The 21,060-nt window shown below is 38.6% G+C and overlaps 1 protein-coding gene across 1 annotated transcript; it reads right to left on the bottom strand.

Moving 5' to 3' along the window:
* Positions 1 to 963: 963 nt before the first annotated feature.
* Positions 964 to 5,288, bottom strand: HMGB2 (high mobility group box 2). The gene is made up of 5 exons (XM_074228965.1): positions 4,648 to 5,288; positions 4,159 to 4,328; positions 3,872 to 4,017; positions 3,611 to 3,785; positions 964 to 3,366 (listed from the first exon to the last, which is right to left on the bottom strand). The coding sequence occupies exons 2-5, from the start codon at positions 4,306 to 4,308 to the stop codon at positions 3,214 to 3,216; spliced, it is 624 nt and encodes a 207-aa protein (XP_074085066.1). The 5' UTR covers positions 4,309 to 4,328; positions 4,648 to 5,288; the 3' UTR covers positions 964 to 3,213.
* Between the last annotated feature and the right edge of the window lie 15,772 nt (positions 5,289 to 21,060).

The raw sequence follows: 21,060 nt of genomic DNA, 5'->3' as shown, positions 1-21,060 counted from the left end.
GAAATATCCCAGAGGCTACTAGAATTAGATTGAAGGTTCCAACTAGCCTACCATAAATGAATAGGGGAGAGAATGGGGTACCCATGCAACCTGTACTGGAAAGGGCAGCCACAGACATTATGTCCAGAGGGACTCTAGTCTCAGTAAACTATGACAAAGTCAGAAAGGAATAAATTTAAGATGAAAGTTTGTTATCTGTAGATACTCCAGAACAGGGATTAGGAACAAGAGAACACACCATAGGGGATGGGGAACAAGATGCTGATTTAATGACAGCTGCAGTATGCTGAGGGTAAGATGAGAGTAGAAGCAATGTGGCTGGGCTGGCATACTGGATCAAGTACTGGGTCTAGAGGTAGGAATACCTGAATTCAAAGCCTGTCTTAGACACTACTAGCCTTGACAATTGGGTTGAAAAAACAAGGTGAACTTTTAAAAATCTAACAGACCATAGAAATGCATATGCAACTATTACAAATCAAATCAGACTTTTGGAATGATTTGACTCAATGAACAATGTTTTATAGTTAGAAAAAATCATTAATCTGGAAATAAAAATTATGCCAGTTCATCACCTATGTCTTAAAAAAGGACCTCAAGGGGCGCCTAGGTGGTGCAGTGGATAGAGCACCAGCCCTGGAATCAGGAGTACCTGAGTTCAAATCCGACTTAAGACACTTAATAATTTCCTAGCTGTATGGCCTTGGGCAAGCCACTTAACCCCATTGCCTTGCAAAAAAAAAAAAAAGGACCTCAAGAATATATCTGATCTAGTCTACTTAGGCTGCAAAGGGGTTGCACTGCTCATGACAGATGAGACAACTGAGACTCAAGATTAAGAAATCTGTTCAAGATTATACATATGATTTAAAGTCAGTCCAATATGATTATCAAGATAGCTAGATGGCCAATCTTTCGTTTCATTTCAAGATTTGATAATCAGGTCTTTTATAGAAGTTATACTTGGTACAAAGCTTTTAATTTCATGAGAAGTTTTATTAAACTTACAAATCCAAAATAAAATTTATGAAGGAATTTACTTTTGTGACAAAAGCAAAAAATCTTATGGTGGCAGAATGTGATGAAAATTTCTTGGGCTACTAGAGAAACACCAGGTTTCCTGATTTTACTGGTATTGGTATATACAAACATCTGTTTATGTGAACTATTTTCTTTGGTTTTCTAACCAAATAAGAGAATAACAGTAAATCAAGAGTAAAAACACGGATTTAAACAAAAAACTTTTGGAAATCTTGGTCTAAGCAATAAATACCACTCATTTTTCTCTATTCCAAGAACTTTTTTTACAAGTTAAGATGCTATGAAAATTAGTAGCCAGAATAACAATTAGATGTAAGATTTCCACTAAATTGAAACATGTTAATGGAAATAACTGGTGGTAAGCTTAACAAAACATTTTCTACATATATCATCACTCTCCTATTCAATTGGAAAATCTTACCTAATTTTCAAGGCTCCTGACAGGAAATTCAGTCAGCTTACTAGCAAATATAGAAATCTGGTTTGGACCAAGAAGGCAATAATTGGGAGCCTGTTTTTGGGTTAAGTTTCTACAATGTACAAAAACAGCTACTTCAGGCAGAGTATTTTTAGTAAGAAACATTATTCCTCTGGAATGTAAGAACAATGCTTCAATTTGTATTTTCTATGATATGCAATCATAGAAAATATAAACATTCTATATTGGCCTAAATGACACTAAAATACAAAATGTACTTTCAAAAAGTCCTAATATCAGTTCCTATTTAAATATAGGTTTCTTACCTATAGTCATTTTGGAAAAATTAAAACAAAAACTACCAAAAAAAATCTCACATCAAAATAATTTAGTTTCCAAAGTTTCAATAATTAACACAAAAAGAATAAGAAAATATGGAAAATCACCCAAAGTGCTTTTAAAGAGGTAATTTTTACATCATTTACAAAATAAGCCTAAATTTGAATTACCACTGAAAAACCAACACTGAAGTTCAAAACTGTTTCTTTCAATCTGAAAAAAAAATGGAAAGAGGAAGGAGGGCTTAATTCCTCTGCTCATCTAAAACAGTTAATGTGAATCAAAATCTTTGTCTCTTTGAACTGAAATATGTGCCCTTCAGATTAAGTAATTTAAAGGAAAAAAACCTCAAATAAGGTCAATTATTTTCATTTAGATACCAGGTCTGAATTGGTACTAGCAGCAAATTACAAACTACATATATCCTAAAGCAAGCTGAAAAAAGTTGAGGAACATCAATGTTGACTTCTATTTACAAAATGGCATTAATATTTATGTATAAATTGAAAATTTTGGTTTATGTTCAATTGCCCATTCTAGTCTGAAATTTTACAACCAATTAGCAACTCTCATTTAAATATACAAGAGATTGCCAGACTAAATTCATGAGAACTGGTTCCTCAAATGAATCAATATTTTTCCAGCACTATAACTTGACCCACAAGCTCTAATTCTAATGAAATTCTAACTCTTCTACATATGCTCTGGAGAGCGCCTCATGAAAAGCTAAGAATTACAAAAAAAAATTTAGCTGTTGATGTGAACTGAGTTCAAGTTTATTATGGCTGAGAAAAGATTCTTTTAGCTTTTAAAAACAGAACATTGCACTACTCAAATTATGGGCCCTTTAAAAACACATTAGTTGAAAGAAATTTAATCATTTTTTTTCTTGGACCCTTCATTTTACAGATAAGAAAGCTGGAGGCTTTTAGAGAAGTGACTTGCCCAAGGTCACAACTTGTATGGTTTCCAAATGACCTATCACCTAAATTAAATCTAGTTAAATTAGGACAACAAACAATAGTAATGTACATCATTTTATTACAAAATATTTTATCTTAAAAAACAAAATGCAACGTCTAGAAAACTTAAGATTTGCTATGATACTACTTCCTAGGGCTTTACTGTGCTATAACAATACATTGTCAAGAAATTCAAAAGAAACCATTAAATATGCAGAAACATTCAACATCAGAAGCTTTAAAATCTATCTGGAGTGGCCCCTCAAAAGCTTCTACTTACATTACAAAATAGAGGTTCTCCCTACAAAGAATCATTCAAGTTACCTATACACAAGTCTGTACAGTTTTTATACTGAAGCTAACAATGAGCTGCACTTGAGTTCACATTCTTAGCAAAACAATGACTTTCTTCACACACACACACAAAAAATCTTTACAGCAGGATATTAAATTTTACTCTTCATCATCATCCTCCTCTTCCTCCTCCTCCTCTTCTTCATCTTCTTCCTCCTCATCCGGTTCATTCTTCTTCTTAGATCCTGTTGGCCTGCCAGGGCCCTTCTTTCCTGTATCTCCCTTACCCTTGGCGCGATATGCTGCAATATCCTGAAAAACATAAATATTCTGATTTCAACATCGAGTGGCATTACTCAATTTTGGGGCTACTAAACAGCCAGGCTTCGTTTAGCTATTAACCCATACTTCCAATGGTATTCTTCTCTCTGAAAACCTTAGCTTGAGACTTATACAACTTCTAAACTAACACTTAGGTTCATAAAAAGCTCCTTAAATACACTTACTAGCTTCTACCTTTAGCTTAGGGGAAAAAAAGGAGACGCTACTCATTTACCTTCTCATATTTCTCCTTTAGTTTGGCAACTTTCTGTTCATAGGGAAGTTTGTCTTTGGCCGACTGCTCAGACCACAGTTCCCCCAATTTCTTAGCAGTATCTCCGATAGAAAGGCCGGGATGTTCACTTTTGATCTTTGGGCGATGTTCAGCACAGAAGAGGAAGAATGCAGATCTGGAAAAAAAAAAAGCAATTTTACTTTTCCGTAGCAGGTACCTGTCGGGGGCGGCTAAACGTCAACCCCCCCTGCCTATACTTACGGTGGTCTTTTGGGGGCATTCGGATCCTTCTTCTTCCCTTTCTTGTCCCCTTTGGGAGGGACGTAGTTCTTCATCTCCCGGTCATAGCGGGCTTTGTCTCCTTTGGCCAGATCTTCGAACTTGGACTTCTCCTTTGCAGACATGGTCTAGAGACAAGGACTGGGTGAAGCCCCTCGTGCCCGGGCCCAACTCCTGCCGGAACCCCAGCCCCGGGGCGGCGCGTCATCCGAGTGTTCAGGCCTGGGGGAGGGGGTGCCGGCCCGCGCCCGCCCGCCCCGCCCCCTCACCTTCCACCGCTCCGAGCACTTTTTGGAGAACTCGGCGAAGTTGACGGGCGAGTCCGGGTGCTTCTTCTTGTGCTCCTCCCGGCAGGTCTGCACGAAGAAGGCGTACGAGGACATCTTGCCCCGCGGCTTGTTGGGGTCTCCCTTGCCCATCCTGCCCGGCTCGTGTCCACCTGCGGGCCAGGAGCGGCGGCGGCCCGGGGTCAGGAGCGGCCCCGCGCTCGCTTCCCGCCCAAACCCGCCTCCCGGGAGCCCCTCCCCGGCCCCGCCTCCCCGCCCGGGCCCGGCCCGGCCGCCCGGACCCGGGGCCCCTCCGCCCCCCGCCCCTCTCGGCGGCGGCCGGGGGCGGAGCTCCCTCGGCGGGGTAAACAGCCGGCCCGCCAGGCCCGGAGCCGGAGCCGCCGCCGCCGCCGCGCCCCGGCCGGGCCGCCGCCTCCGGGCCCCCGGCCTCCGGCCCAGCCCCCGGGCCCCTCGGCGGGCGCCGCCGCTTGCCTGCTCGCGGCCGCTCCTCGGCTTCCTCCGGGCCGGCCCGCCGCGCCTCCTCACTCGCGGGCTCCTGCCGAGAAATGGTTTACCTCCAACGCAAGCCCCGGCTCTTGTTTTGCACACTTCTCCGCGCCGCCGCAACTTGCTGAGCCGCGCCGCGGCCCCGCCCCCGGCCTCTCCGGATTGGCCCCCGCGACCGTTCGAATCCCGTCCGTCACCGCCCCTCGGCGGCCTCCCGCGTTCAATTGGTGGACGGCGCAGGGCGCGCCGCAGCCTAGCACGTTCGGTTGCGCCGTCGGGTCGTTAACTCCTAGACCCGTTAGAACCGGTCAGGAGAGGAATCAAGAGCTCGGCCCTCATTGGAGGCGGGCACGGGTTTGAAAAATGGCGGGCCCGGCGCTGATTGGCCGGGGCGGCAACGAGAGCACGGGGTTGGCTAAGACTAGAAGAAACCCGCCAGATTTAAAAATACAAAGAGGCGAAGGAGTTTGAGCTCTAGGGAGCGCCACGCAACCGGAACTTTTCCCGAGTCATGCGAGCCGAGGCCGGCGCCCGGAGAATCCAATTCCCGGCCCGATCAACGGACATGCGGCAGGGGAACCGGGCCGTGAGCACCAGGGGGTCGCGCTACCCCGGGGACCGCGGCCTCCCGGGCCGGCCCCGCCCTGCGGGCCTGGCGCCTCCGCGCAGGGCGGGGAAGGAGTCCGCCGCTCGAGCCCCGCCCGGGCGGAGGGCTCTCCGCGCCGCTTCGCCTTCCGCAACATAAACAAACGACCGCCCCCTAATTGGTCGCTCGGAAGCCGGGGTGGGGCGGGGCTGGCCACGCCCCCGCGCCGCGCCTTCCCGCGCTGCGCGCGTTCCCCGGAGGCGAGAACCGGGGTCCCCGGTGCCGCGGCCTCCCCACAAGCGCCATTTCCTCTTTCCCGCCTCGCCTGGCCACACCTCCCCCGGCGCCCCGAAAATGGGGTCCGGTGCCCGGCCAGCTGGCCCAGGGGCGCCCCGAGCGCCCCCGGGGCGGAGGAGCCAGCCGAGACCCGGCCGGCGGGACTGGCCTGGAGCCCCGGAAAGCGCCCGAGCCGCGGGGGGAGGGGGTCAGGAGTGACGGGATCCCCCCCGAAGCGCCCTGCCCCCCACACAGGGGAAGGCAAAGCGTAGTGCAATAGCTCAGGAAACAGTGTGTTTCTGGCGGAAGCGGGAGGGAGGATGCTGTTTAGGTTTTATGTTTAAAACATAAAAAAGATAATTTTTGTTAAAAAAAAAAACAATCATTAGCATTGTCCGTATCTTACTGTGGTTTAGCATTTTACAGATTCTGTTTTTTGCGCATGAACTGTTTTGCAAGGATGCAAATAATTTGTGAATTTTATTATATGCAACTTACTATAGTGATTGACTAAAATTGTCTATAAAACTTACTACATGCAAAAGCCAGTTACTTCCGAATGTAAGAGGAGAGTCGAACTGCATGAACTTGTCCGAAGATGATCCTTGTTTTGTTGACAGTGCTATTCTAAACTTCCCCCTTGCCCATGCTGCATAGCAGCCTGACAAGCATTCACTTATACCTACAAATCTGCAGCTAGAGATGTAGTAAATTCCATGTAAAAAAAAAAGTCCAGATCTAATTCCCGCAAAGTATGTTAACTCGAGGGACATTTTAATTCCTTAGAAGAGATTACAGACATCTCAAAGTTTTTACTTAACATCAGATCACCGATGTATATAAAGTGCTATTTCATGATTTAAAATTAATTACACTACCTTTCAAAAATATGAACATTGCAGATAGTGAAACAGTTATACTATTTTTAAAAAAACTTACCGAAATCAAGTTAGTAGGTTAGGAACTAATTTCACTTAATATAGCCACAAATTACAACTAAAGTTTTCATTAAAATGAGAAAACTCAGGATCATAGATTTAGAATTGAATGACACCCCAAAGGCCATTTGATACAATCCCCTTATTTTACAGATCGGGAGTTTGAACCAATCCCCTCATTTTGTAGCTAGGGAAAGAAGTTGGCAGGATCATTAAGTGGCAGAACCAGATTTCAAACTCAGGATCCCTTCTACTGCACCACTATCCTGGCAGTGACAGAATGATGAAAGTTTATCTGTGATCTTCGGACTAACTTCTGATTCTCCGAAGAAGGAAGAGCATCCAAATGACAAGGATCACTTTTGGTAATTCCTGCCTATAAAAAAAAAAATTCATAAATTTGCATAGTATATATGCATATTATTCCATTGATTGTTTCTTTGATTTCTGAAGCAAATGCCTTGATTTCCCATACTATGAATATTTAAAGGTCCATTTGATAGGTTACATGATCAACTTTCCCAAGATCCTTGATACCAAAAATAGGAGAGGCTTAGGGGAGTGGACAGGGCTCAAGAGGCAGCTAAGTAAGCTAACAGCTGATTAAGCAAACTTAGAATTTTGCTGTCTGCCAGGCCTGGATCACTTCCACTTTTAGCTATTCCCATTCAGAGATTCCAGAAGTGAAAACTTTACTTTTTACTTCACTTCAAAATTAAGGTTAACCCTCAAATTACTCATTATAATCCCTCTTTGTATGTGAAATTTTGCAACCTTAGTTCTATACAGGTATGTTTTATAAATGTCAGAAAATTAATCTCTTCATGACCTTAGCCTTCCTGGCTTCCTTCAAGTCCCAGTCAAAATTCCCCTTCTAGCAAGGAAGCGTTTCTTTATGCTAGTGCCTTCTCTCTTGATCATCTCCAGTTTATCCTATATCAATCTTGTTTGCACATAGTTGTTTGAATATTGTCTCCCTCATTATGCTCACCTAATTGTGGATCTTTAATGTTTTTATCTTTGACATATTTAATAAATTCTTATATTGGGACTAAATGAAAAAAATTTGATTTTCTACTTTCTCTGGACTGTGTTCAAAACAATCAGTGACAACTTAGAGGACTTTATTTGGTTGTTTTCACAGCACTTACTACAGTGTTTGATTGGCACATTAATGTTTGTTGACTAACACGACAGTCTAGCCAAGCTGAACTTACTATTCCTCTCCCTCATTACTCAATCCCCCTTCTCCATTCCTTGTGCTGGCCATCCCACATGCTTAGAATCCTCTCCCTCTGAACCTAACTTTATGAAATGCCTTCAATAGTTCCACTACATGAAAGCTTTTCTGATATTGCCACCCCCAGTTGCTACAGCTATCCCTCCCTAGGCTACCTTGTGTTTATTCTATTTATATTTGTGTATGTTCATGTTGCTTCCACCCCACCTCCCACCACCCAACTGTTATTAGATCCTTAAGAGGAGGGGCCTGTGCCATTTTTGTTCATGTTACCAGCATCCAGCACAGGACCTGGGACATAATAAATGGTCAATAACCAGACCAGCTGGGTGGTACAATGGGTAGAGTGCTAGTCCTAGATTCAGGAAGTCATCTTCCAATTTGAAATCTAGCCTCAGACACTACCATAACTTTGTGATCCTGAGCAAATCACTTCATCCTGCATGCCTTAGTTTCCTCATTTGTAGAATGAGCTAGAAAAGGAAATGCCAAACTAATCTAGTATTTTTTCCAAGAAAATCCCAAATAGAGTCACAAAGACTTAACAACATGAATGAGGTAGGTCAATAAATGCCTTGGACATCAACAGAACAGCAGGTTTAGGATAATGGAAGAGCATTAGACAGTATCAGAAAAATGTGATTATTCCATTTTCACAATGTTTTTGAGTTTGGGCAAGTTATTTCAAATTTGAACCTTAATTTATTAAATAAGAGGGTTGTGTCATTTAATTCTGAATTTCTAGCTCAAATATTCCAGTATTTTTAAAAATGTATTTTAGCTCAGCTTGTTTTATGGATATTTTTAATAGTTTTTTTAATGAAATCTAAACATTTACAACATATTGAAAGGCAAAATACAATAGTACCGATTTTAAATATTTAAAACTCCACATGATTTTTTTTTTTTATTACGGAAGGTTATATTTTTTTTGTCCCACAAATAGTGGAGTGGTCCAAATGAGTTTGCCAGGCTACCACACTGAGATCTAGTACTTATGTTTTATTGAAAACCACAGTTGGAATTAAATTGGAAGACAGATAAAAAGGCTTGTAACTTAAAAAAACAATTACTTTCTTATTAGGAAATGTATCTTCAACTGAATGTGGGACAAATTCACAATCACATTACAAGGTAAGAACAGCTGACACCCCTATGTTTAACAGTTGGTACTTAAGATAGATTTGTTATATTCATTTCCTATCATATGACAGAAGAGTTTCACACTATTCTACCGCTGTCTATATCTACAGGAAGTTGCCACTGATTGTTTTGAATATACTCCATGGAAATTAGAAAATCATCCTTAACCATTTAGTCTAGTATAAGTTCTAATTATCTCTGTCAGTCAAATATAGAAACATTTAAAGATCCACAATTAGATTGAGATTTCAGTTAGGCTTCATGTGTATATGTGACAAGTGATTAACTTACAAGGCAGTTTTGGTTTACCTTTTTGTTATAAAAATAATTTGATATTAATATCCAGCATTCAAAATGAAAATATCTATTTTAGGAATATTTATGTAATAGCCAATAATTAGTAAACATTATACTCTCAAGCATTTGGAATACAAGAAAAAGACAACCCCTGCCCTCAAAGGGCTTACAATCTAATGGGGGAAGACAGTACACAAAAGGAAGCTGAGAAATGTGAGTCGGGGAGGGGAAAACAACAGAGAGTGTTCAACCAGGGCATTTCCATAATGGGAAATGATGTTAACTGGCTGATTCCAAGTGGGAGGTTGGGGAGCAATACATTGTTCCACTCCATCAATCATAGTGGAGAGGAAACTGAGGGTTCTGAGGAGGTTTTGAATATCAAAATTGAAGCAGTCTACATGATGATGAAATTTCAGTTTAGAAGCATGGTATTTGAGGAGTGGAAACCTAACAGAGCAGCTGACAGAAAAATGAACACTAAAGTTATGTCAGTTAACTTTCTAGTGGAGGTCAAATTACAAAGTTCTTCAATTTTTTGACAAGGACAAAATTATGTTGTAAGCAAAATAGATCATGAGCTTTTAGGAAATAACATGCATGGGCAAACCATTTGCATTAAGGCAGTGTAAATTGCAACTTAATAGGCAAAATAAATTATACCATTGCTTTATCATACCATTTTTCCTTGAAAAGTATTAATAATTTTCTCTTCTGTACCCCCTTGTGCCTAAGGTTCACTGTGGTCACAGAATTGAACAGTGTGTATATATATATATATATATATATATATATATATATATATATATATATATATGTATATATATATATGTATTTATATAAAAAACCCCTCATTATCCATCTTTGTTTCATGAGTTCTCAGAAAATACCCCCTGCCTCTCCCACTACCTTAAAAAACAACTTTAAAGTATCAAAAAAAAGCCCAATCAAATTCATCTCTAAGGAAACTGAGAAAATGCTAATTAACAACTACTATACACAATATAAACTTAAAAAAACCTTCATAAAAATTCTTTGGTTTTGTTGTTTAAGCCTAGTCTATGTTGAGTACCTACTTATGTACCTAGTATAATGTAATATACCTAATAGATATATATATACATATATATATATATATATATAACCACTGTCTTGTAAGATAGGTATAATATTACCTGACTCTGACACCTACTAACAAGTCCATTTAAATTTTTAGGGATTTTTTCTTTTTTTTTTTTTTGGCTTCTTGCAAGGCAGTGGGGGTTGTGACTTGCTCAAGAGCACACAGATAGGTAATGTGTATGATGTCAGGTTTGAATCCCATTCCTTCTGACTCCAGGACCAGGGCTCTATCCATAATTTTTCATATTCTTGACAAATTTGATTTTAAAAAGTAACAAATACTGTACAGCCTATGGGAAAAAAATACTATAGTAACATACTCTTTTGTGGAACTGTGAATTGCTTCAGTCATTCTGGGTAGCAATTCTGAACTATGACCAAAAAGCTACTAAACAGTGTATACCCTTTGACCCAACAATGCCACTACTAGGTTTATTCTCCGAAAGAAATCAAGGATTTTAGGGGGGGGGTTTTTTGGAAGGCAAAGGGGTTAAGTGGCTTGCCCAAGACCACATAGCTAGGTAATTATTAAGTGTCTGAGGCCAGATTTGAACTCAGGTACTCCTGACTCCAAGGCCAGTGCTCTATCCACTGCACCACCTAGCCGCCCCCCAAAGAAATCAAGGAAAAGGATCTACTTGTACCCAAATATTATGGCATACCTCAGCTATAGTTCAGGTTTGGTTCCTGACCACCATAATAAAGTGAAAATTACAGTAAAGTGAGTCACATGAATTTTTAAAAATATAATTTAGCATGCAATAGTATATCTTTAAAATGTATATGCTTTAATTTAATTTAAACATATTGCTAAAAATGCTAACCATCATCTGAACTTCTAATGAGTTGTAATCATTTTGCTGTTGGAGGGTCTTACCTCTATTGACTGCTGACTCATCAGGGTGATGGTTGCTGAAGGTTGAAAAACGAGACAATGAAGTTTGCCACATTAGTTGACTTTCGCAAAAAAATTTCTCTGTAGCATGTGATGCTATTTTTTTTTAAGTTTTTGTAAGGCAGTGGGGTTAAGTGGCTTGCCTGCCCAAGGCCACACAGCTAGGTAATTGTAATTATCAAGTATCTGAGGTCAGATTTGAACTCAGGTACTCCTGACTCCAGGGCCGGTGCTAGCTCTATCCACTGTGCCACCTAGCTGCCCCATTGCTATTTAATAGCATTTTACCCAAAAGTAGAACTTCTTTTAAAATTGGAGTCAATCTTCTCAAACCCTACCATGGCTTTATTAAGTCTTTAGGTAGGTAGTACAGTGGATAGAGCACTGGCCTTGGATCCAGGAGGATGGGAGGTCAAATTCAGCCTCAGACACTTGACTTACTAGCTGTGTGACTTTGGGCAAGTCACATAACCCTTACTGCCTCACATTTAGTCATCCTGATTTATATCTGCCCACTGGACCAGATGGCTCTGGAGGTGACTTATAGCATAGCACCCCCCTCACTCAAATACAATTTATGAGTTTGTCGTGGTATCACTTCTCTGATGTCATAGTCTTCAAAAGTGAAGGACAAGCATTAGGGAGAAAGTTGGGAAGTTGGTGGAGCCAGAACACACACATTTATGGATTAAGTTGCAGTTTTATATAGACACAGATCATGGACTGAAACAATTATATTAGTAACGTCAAAGATCACTGATTACAGATAACCATAAGGTTGAAGTTTTATGAGAATTACCAAAAAGAGATATGATGTACCCATACGCTGTTAGAAAAATGGCAGCAACAGACTTGTTCAACAGAGGTTGCCACAAACCTTCAATTTATAAGGAAAAAATAAAACTCAGTATCTGTGAAGCACAATAAAACAAGGAAGCCTTTTTGTTATGATAAAGAATTAGAAACGTGAGAGAAAGGGGATGTGTAGGTGGCGAAGTGGATAGAGCACCAGCCCTAGAGTCAGGAGTACCTGAGTTCAAATCCAGACTCAGACACTTAATAATTACAATTACCTAGCTGTGTGACCTTGGACAAACCACTTAACCCCATTGCCTTGCAAAAAAAAACAAAAAACAAAAACAGAAAACAAAAACATGGAATACCCTAATTGGGGAATGATGAAACAAGTTAAGGGCTATGATTTTGATGGAAAACTATTGTGCAGTGAAAAATAAGAGAGGATTATTTCAGAAAAGCCTAAGAAGATGTGTATGAACTGATAACAAGGTAAGATGAGCAGAAACAGGAGAATAATTTATACAATAAATACAATATTATAAAAACAAATAACTTTTAACTTAGAACTCTGATCAACACAAGAATCAGCCATAATTCCAGAAGACTCATGATGCTACCCACCTCAAGGTAAAGAGGTACTGGATTCAGAGTGCAGATGTAGAGTTTATATTGCTTGACATTATATGTTTATAACAGATTTTTGTTTTTCTTGCTTTCACAATGGGAAGGGTAAAGGAAAGAAAATTAAAAGCTGAAAATAAAAATAGAATGTAAGCTCCTAGAGAACATAACATCCTATTAAATAAATCAGTCAAAGATATAAACATTTAATGATCTACAATTAGATGGACAATTCAATTAGGCTTTAGGTGTATATATGACAAACAACTAGCCTTACAATACAATTTTGATTTATTTTTGGTATAAAATATAATAATATATATGGAATTCAAAATAAAACTATTGGGTACATTTGCCCAAAATAGGTTTATTTTAATTAGTAGTCCCACTTTTGATTTCCGGGTCCCCTGGCTTTCATTTTTGTGTCCTCATTATTTCTCTTCCATTTTTGTTTTCACTTTTTTTCCCTTTAATCTCCACTCCTTCCCTTTCACTTTTATTCCCTCTGATCTCCACTCTTTCCCTTTATTTATTCTAATCTCTAATCCACCTAGCTCAGTTTTCACTCTCTGCTCTGAATATTCTTCTGTATGATCTCCGTTACTGTCATCTAGGATTTTAAATGAAATAAAAACTTCACTATTTGTCCCAGAGACAGAAGGGAATAGGGGAGAGGAATATTTGAATTCATGAAAAATCTAAGTATAAATATATATTTTCAGAAAAATATAGTTTTGTTCTTAAAAATTATAGTAACTGCAAACTTGTTTGAAAAAGGTTGCAGACCTAGTATCTTAGATAATCTTGTTCTACTTTCCTTTCCCTACTATCACTTCTAAGGTCTCTCATCCCCACCTACCTAATTCTACTTCTAAATTCCTTTACTATTCTGTCTTCCTCTCACTGACCTCTTTTATGTGACCTTAGTCTGCCAATAATAAAATTCCCTTTATCTTAGATCCCTTCCTCTCATACTCCCATCATCTTAATGACACTCACTCAGACTTAGATTCCACCCCACCCCTACCCCTTCCCCAAAACACTAGCTGCATCACTTGTCTGCCCTTTCAGTAGTAGATGCAAATTCTCTTATGCCACTTTCATGTTTCCACAACTCTCCCAGTAATGAACACACACACACTAACAGACAGAGACACACTGGGACGAGAGTCTACAACCATCACTCTGTGAAGGCATGTGTCTATACCACCGTTTTGAAAGCCTTATTACAATCAACCAATTATCCTTTCACTTTTCCCTTAACTGTGAGGTAAGACTCTCCACAGAATTTATTGAAAAAAGAGGGGACATGTTGGCTATAACCATCTACATTTTATAAACTATGACTATTTAAAAATTACTTTCACTACACAAAATTGAGAAAATGGAGGTTTAAAGTGCAAGAAAAATCTCTTGGTTAGTCCTTGGTTGCATTGAACTTGAGATCACTGCACAAAATAAAATACAATTTTAAGTACAATTCATTCAGATAATTGTAGCCCAAATCCATTCCCCTCAGCTCTGGAACCACTTATTCTTAAATTTAAGGAGATGTTTGGGCAATCAGATATTCAAATTCACAGCTCTCAAGTCCTCACTGAGTGATTGCTGATCAAACTAGTGCCACATAAATCCAATCAAATATTTTATCAAGATATGTAGCAAGGCAAAAAAAATTATATGTATATATGTATACATATATATATATATATGTATATATGTATATATCAGATAACTGGTATCTACTACCTTTTCATACCCCCAAGACAATCTGTGAGTTATAGTCCTTTGTAAACCACAAAGATTTTCTTCAGGAGAAAGACAAGATTCATGTAAATTTACAACTGGTTGTCAAGGAATTAGGGAAATTTCAGCCATAACTTCTTAGCTCCCTTTAAGTTTTGGTCTCCAGCACTGGGCATTCCAAACTCCAGCATTGATTCCAACTTCCCCATTTCTCCTTCAGCTCCTTTCAGACAAGTTGCCTGTCCACCCTTTAAACAGCCACTTTCTCAATCTCAACTCCCCCTTCACCAAGACAATTCCATGGTCCTCTTAAATTTGTCTTTGCCAAAAGCTGATGGGCTAAAATACAGGCTTCTGGATGGTACAGTTACAAAAATAAATATTGAGACCTGCTCGTTATATCAGAAATATTTATTATAATCAAAATTTGTACCCATTTACCTCTTGAATACTTTCTTGCTAACATGAAAACAGTGATATGAGGCTAAATGATTGAATTCTATAACTGAAAATATACTATATAGTAAGAGCTTCATTAAGAGAAATACTCTTTTTTTTTAAGTTGCCACAAGAAAGCTATTCCTATTTTTCCGAGAGTATAGAATACAAAAATATCAAATAATATTTGCAAAATAACATTTTAATAATATTATTGGTAGTGTATTTTCACTTATTCCAACAAGGTGTTAGATTGTGACAATCATTTAGCTTGGCATAAATCTTTTTTAGCCCTCCCAAATAGCGTCAAAGCTCTGAGATATCAAATGTTTCAAAATGTACCTGGGGATATGATTAAAAATATATATATATTTTTACTTTAAAATCAAAGCCTATATACTGGTTTCCTAATTTATTATCTAAAGTCTGTCAAATGTATTGTAATGAACAGGAAGCATAAATAATAGGCTAGATGAATGCCTAATGTGGCACATGGAGCACAGCCACCCTGGATTTAAACTATTTTGACTCTGGGTCTACTCAAAAAACCATAGCTCAAGAACCCACTAATGTGTTTTCTTTTTCTTTTTGTCAGTCAGAGGATAAAATTCATTCAAAATGAAGGCAATTAATAAAATAGCTTGAGGGGAAAAGTCAAAATAGAACATTCTATGAAACTTGGGACATATTTTCCTACAAATATGTCATTAAGAGGAAACATACATAGGAAATGAATGAAGGCAACACATATAGGAAAAACATCTATGGCTAAAATGCACATATGGAGTAGCCAGCTCAGACCAGGATCTGCTATTTCTTCTGGAAATATCATCAAACTTTTTACTGGGCCTCCTCCCTTCAGGGTGTATGGGAATCTTTTCATTAGGCAAGTTGTTCCCTTGGTCCTGGCTGGTCTTCTGGTGGCTAAATGTACTGGAGCCAATTGTTATATTTTCAGTGTATTTATATCTCAAAAATCTGCAAGAAATCAAGACTGGGTTTATTGTTTTGTTGATTGTTTAAACATGAGAATGTTGGGGAAAATGTTAATAATGCAAATTAAACTTGTGTCCAGTTTTTTGGGAAAGAAACTTGTTGTTGTTAATGTTGTTAAGTAAATATTGCTAAACATTTACCAGAATATTCCTGATAGGCTGCTGCTGGGTTGGTCTCATGGTGGTTACTAAGTACAATGATAACAAACTGAAAGTCTACCAAGCCATTGTGCTGCCCTTATTGCTGTATACCTGTGAAACCTGGACAATATACCAGTGTCACACTAGAACACTAAATCTCTTTCACTTGAGTTATCTTGGGAAGAATCTGAAGATCATCTGGCAAGATAAAATACCAGATACTGAGGTCTTTTCTAACAAAACTGTGAAGCATCCAAACTCTTCTACAGGGAGCACAATTCTGATGGACTGGCCATGTTGTTCGAATGCCAATGTACAATTGCCAAAAAGACTATTTTATGGGGAACTCACACAGGACAAGCATTCACCCACATGGTGATCAGAAAGGACACTTTCAAGGTTTCTCTTAAGAAGTTTGGAATAGGGATGGCTAGGTGGCATAGTGGATAAAGCACCGGCCCTGAAGTCAGGAGTACCTGGGTTCAAATCCAGTCTCAGACACTTAATAATTACCTAGCTGTGTGGCCTTGGGCAAGCCACTTAACCCCGTTTGCCTTGCAAAAACCTAAATAATTAGTAGAAGAAGTTTGGAATTGATTGTTTGACATGGGTGACACTGGTATAGGACAGCTCAACATGGTGTGCCCTCATCAGAGAAGGTGCTGGCTTCTATGAGCAAATCAGAATTGTAGTAGCTGAAAGCTATAGTAGCTGCAAATTTAGAGAATCCTCCCAAAGCATTCATAAGGTCTATTTGTGCCCAACCTGTGGCAGTACATTCTGAGATGATATTGGTTTGGTCAAGTCACCTATAACTTGACTCTAACACAGTGATGTCATTTTGGGCTGCTTTGAGAACAAGGAACAATAATCAATACTTTCTCCTGGGTATTAGTCCACAGATCCCAGATTCTGTTGGTCTCAGATGGTCTTGTATTGCAACACATAATCTCTCCTTGGTATTGTTCTCTCCCAGCTTCTTTGGCTTCATCTCTTTAATGCTACCTCCAAGCCATCTCAGTAACAGTATTAAGCTGTTATATAGGGACTAGAAGATGTTGCTGATAAAGGTTAATACTTCTTTAGTCAGTTACCTAGATTTAAAAACAAGCAATCAAGAAACTGGATATAGTGAGCCTAGGTTAAAATTTTCTTTTCTTTTCAACACAATATTTCAAAAAAGATCAGTCCTCTATTATAAGTAACTTATCTATCTTAGAATTAGAGATTTTCAATATCTTCTCTTTTGGATCATTCAAATGACTTTGAATCAAAAGAGCTAAGTAAGCTAAAGAAATAAAGTAACTGACCCTCTATTGTATTTAGTCCTATTGACCCACCCTATTCTCATGGATATTTCTTTTCTGAGTTTTTAGTTCTTTTATATTTCTGGCCGCTCCTTCTTGGTCACTTTTATTAAATCATTGTCCATATTCTTAATTTTATATCCCAAAGTTCCTTTTACTTTCTTCTCTTCTCTCTCCAATACCATCAGTTCTGGCTTCAATTTTCATCTTTATGCTTCTTGTTCTTAAATCTTCATTTTTTGGCTTGATTCTCTTTCTTATAGTCCAGTCCTATAACTCCAACTTCTTGCTGAACATTTCCAGTTCACCTCTCATGTGGACTATTGCAATAACTTCTTAATTGCTCTTCCTGCTTTTAAGTCTCTTCTCCACATCAACAGTTCTCAAATTTTGTACTCTCAGAATTCCTTTACATTCTTAAAAATCGAGAATTTCTCAAGGAACTTTTGTTTATTTGTCAATGTTTATCATATTAGAAATTAAAATATAGTATAACTATGAAAAGTTTTTTTTAACATTGTGGACCCCCTAAAAGGATATTGTGGTATCTTGACCTCACTTTCAGAACCACTGCTCCATTCAGTTGTTGATATTCCTAAAGCAGAGATGAGACTATTTTAAACTCCACTTAAAAAGTTGTAGTATAGGCATTTTTAATTTGGGATTCATATATTTTTTTTTAAAAAATTTATAACTATTTCAATGTAATAGATTTTATTTGTACCAACTATATGTCTTATTTTATTCTTTTAAGAACTTTATTTTGAGAAAGGATTCATAGTCTTCACCAGTCTCCCAGAGTTGTCCATTATCACAGAGAAGATTTAAGGATCCCTTTTCTAGTAGTTCCCTATTATCTTGAGGATAAACTAAAAACTTTGGCATTTAAAATCCTTTACCATTTGTCTCCAGTCTAATGTTTCAGGTGTTTTTGAGGTTTAAGTACTCTGTGGTCCAGCTATATTGCCTTCCATGTTCCTTATGAATGACATTCTATAACTTGTCTCCATGTCTTAGCACAGGTTCTTCCAAATACCTAAAACACTCAACTCCTTCACCCTCTGCCCCTCAGAATCCCTAGTGTTCTTCATCAGAAAGATGTTCCAGTTTCCTATAAAAGATTTTCCTGATTCTCCCAAGTGTGAATACCCCTCACCCCCAGCTTATTTGGCTTATAATTTCTATTTGCTTATGTGTTATTTCCTAGGATAAAATTATAAACTCTTTAAGAAGCTTGAGAGTTCAAGAACAACGTAACAAGGTATGCAAAGCTCAGAACCTGACTCACAAGAGGTTTAACATAAAAGTTTGTTGATCAGTTATTCTCTATCCACTTTCTCTCCACTCCTGCTTTAATTATGTATATCTGTCAGCCATAATGCAGAATATATTAACTCTTTCATTTGCATGCTATATTCCTAAACCTATAGGAACCTTATGGTACAAAGGGTCCTTCCTGTAAATCTATAGTGAGCTCAATAAAGGGGGCCCTGGAAAACCCATTTAGGTGAAGGCTGCCTCTGTGTTGTGTGAGAAAGCCTGCAAGGTGCACCATTGGTCAGTCTAATTCCCTCCTGATACCTGTTAAGATATTGAAATGAGGGGATGAAAAGAACATCTTCTGCAATAGGACCATCTTCTGTCCTCCCACCCACAACATGAGAAGGCTGTACCTAAAGGGAAATAAATCTGCCCCTGGACCGGATTGCCTTCAGCTTTCTTGATGAGCCCTCCTTCCCTCCACCACCAGTGAACATTGGGGAGGCCCAGGTCAAAGCTTCCCCTGGGATCTGAGTTTCCCCAGTTTCCTGTTGCTGCTTCTTGGTCATCTGAGGGCATTTAAAGTCCCAACCCTATCCATCAACCAACTTCTACTACCATATATTTCATTTTTAACTCTAAATCACACAAGATTTATTCATTTGATTAGACTACATTCTCACTGTTAAAATTAGTTTTATCTTTATAGTATATAAATATAATAAAATGATAAATATAAAAGTCCATCTCTTCTAGATTCCAAAAGTACAATTTATGCAATTTTACCATGTTAATACTGTGGCTTATCCTATAAAATAAGACATTTCAGTGTCATGCATGACCAAGTTATTGTTAATCCAAAATTTTTTCACTTCAATAAAAAGATATCTAAAAACTTAAGAACAATATTTTTATTTTTACTGTGTAAAAATAACTACAATGAATAAGTATTTATATAATGTTTACAGAAAAGTGTTTATTTATTTATTTAGATTTTTGCAAGGCAACCGGGGTTAAGTGGCTTGCCCAAGGCCGCACAGCTAGGTAATTATTAAGTGTCTGAGACCGGATTTGAACCCAAGTACTCCTGACTCCAAGGCCGGTGCTTTATCCACTATACCACCTAGCCGCCCCTTAAAGTGTTTATTATTTTTACAAGACACATTAATAGTTATTATATTACTTAAATATAAGTAAATAAAATTTGCTGAGTAATAAATATTTAAGATTTATTCCATTGTCTCATTTTCAGTTTATTTCGGTATTGGTGAAAGGATACCATGATTGCTAAAAATAAAAGTATTAACAGTTCCTATGCTTGAAATAAAGATATCTGGGTTTTTATACTTGTTGGGTTTGTAAGACTACACAGGGTCCCCACCAGATGAAAATGGAGGGGACAGAGGGAGGAGAGATTTATCCAGAAAAACTGTCCATGTTTCATATTCTTACTTTGTTAGGACAAAGTAAAACTTTTTTGTTAAATGTCTTTATTATTTCTGTTTGTTTACTTTTGTGAGGCAATGGGGTTAAGTGACTTGCCCTAAGTCACACAGCTAGTAAGTATCAAGTATCTAAGGCTGGATTTGAATTTGGATCTTCCTTACTTCAGGACAAGTGCTCTTGCACCTCCTAGCTGACCCTTGTTAAATGTTTTTTTTGTTGTTGTTGTTAAATATTCAGTGACTTGAGAGAGCAGCCCAAGAGGGTGCGAATATTAAAGCTGTGCCTCAATACCTCCTAAGTTGGAATCCTCTAAGTAAAAATACACAAAAACTAAGTTGTCAATGCCACTCTCTCCACTGAAGTGGCATCATAATTCAAAAATTAACTACACAGGCTTCAAAATCATCTCAATGGGGAGCAGAACTTTATATATTGGGGAAGGAGACAGAGTAGTCTCATATTACTCTTACTAAGATTGCATACCTTTGGAATATCTATCCTTGTAGGTCTCACTGAAGAAAAGTATAACTAAGACCACAAAGTTCATACTGGAAGCAAAATTGGAAACTGGCTTCTCTTAGACCTGTGACCTTCAGATCCACAGAATAAAAGCAAATTCTTAATTGAAAAAATCAATGTGGTAAATCTTATGAAAACCAGATGATGATCTAACATTTATTGCTTTGTTATAATAATTATAATAATTGTGATGATATAACATTTGTTACTTTGCTTAATGATTATCATTATTATCATGTTCTCCCAAGTTGGGTTGACATAATCATGAAGGACTTAAACACAAAGAAAGGAAGGAACTCAGCTCAGAAATGACTTAAAGGAGGAGGCGGCTAAGATGCCTCATGATTCAGTAGAACAAACACTAAATTTGGAGTCTGAGATCCTAATTGAATCACTTAAAACATGTATGAACTCAGAAAAGTCTCAGCCTCTCAGGTGGAGATTTCTCTTCTATAACATGAAAGAATTGAACTAGAGGATTTCTGAGGTCCCTTCTAATCCCAAATCTATCATCAAAAGTATGTACCCATACTTCCATACTTAGGGGAGCATAGCACAGTCCTTGAAGGTGGGAACATGTGCTCAGATTTGCAAAAATGGACATACAGCTGACTTGTCACTGTGATACTG

Source organism: Macrotis lagotis, chromosome 3 (assembly GCF_037893015.1).
Source record: "Macrotis lagotis isolate mMagLag1 chromosome 3, bilby.v1.9.chrom.fasta, whole genome shotgun sequence".
Lineage (NCBI taxonomy): Eukaryota > Metazoa > Chordata > Mammalia > Peramelemorphia > Peramelidae > Macrotis > Macrotis lagotis.
Note: the sequence above shows the minus strand (reverse complement) of the source record. Positions and strands in the feature narration are given on the sequence as shown.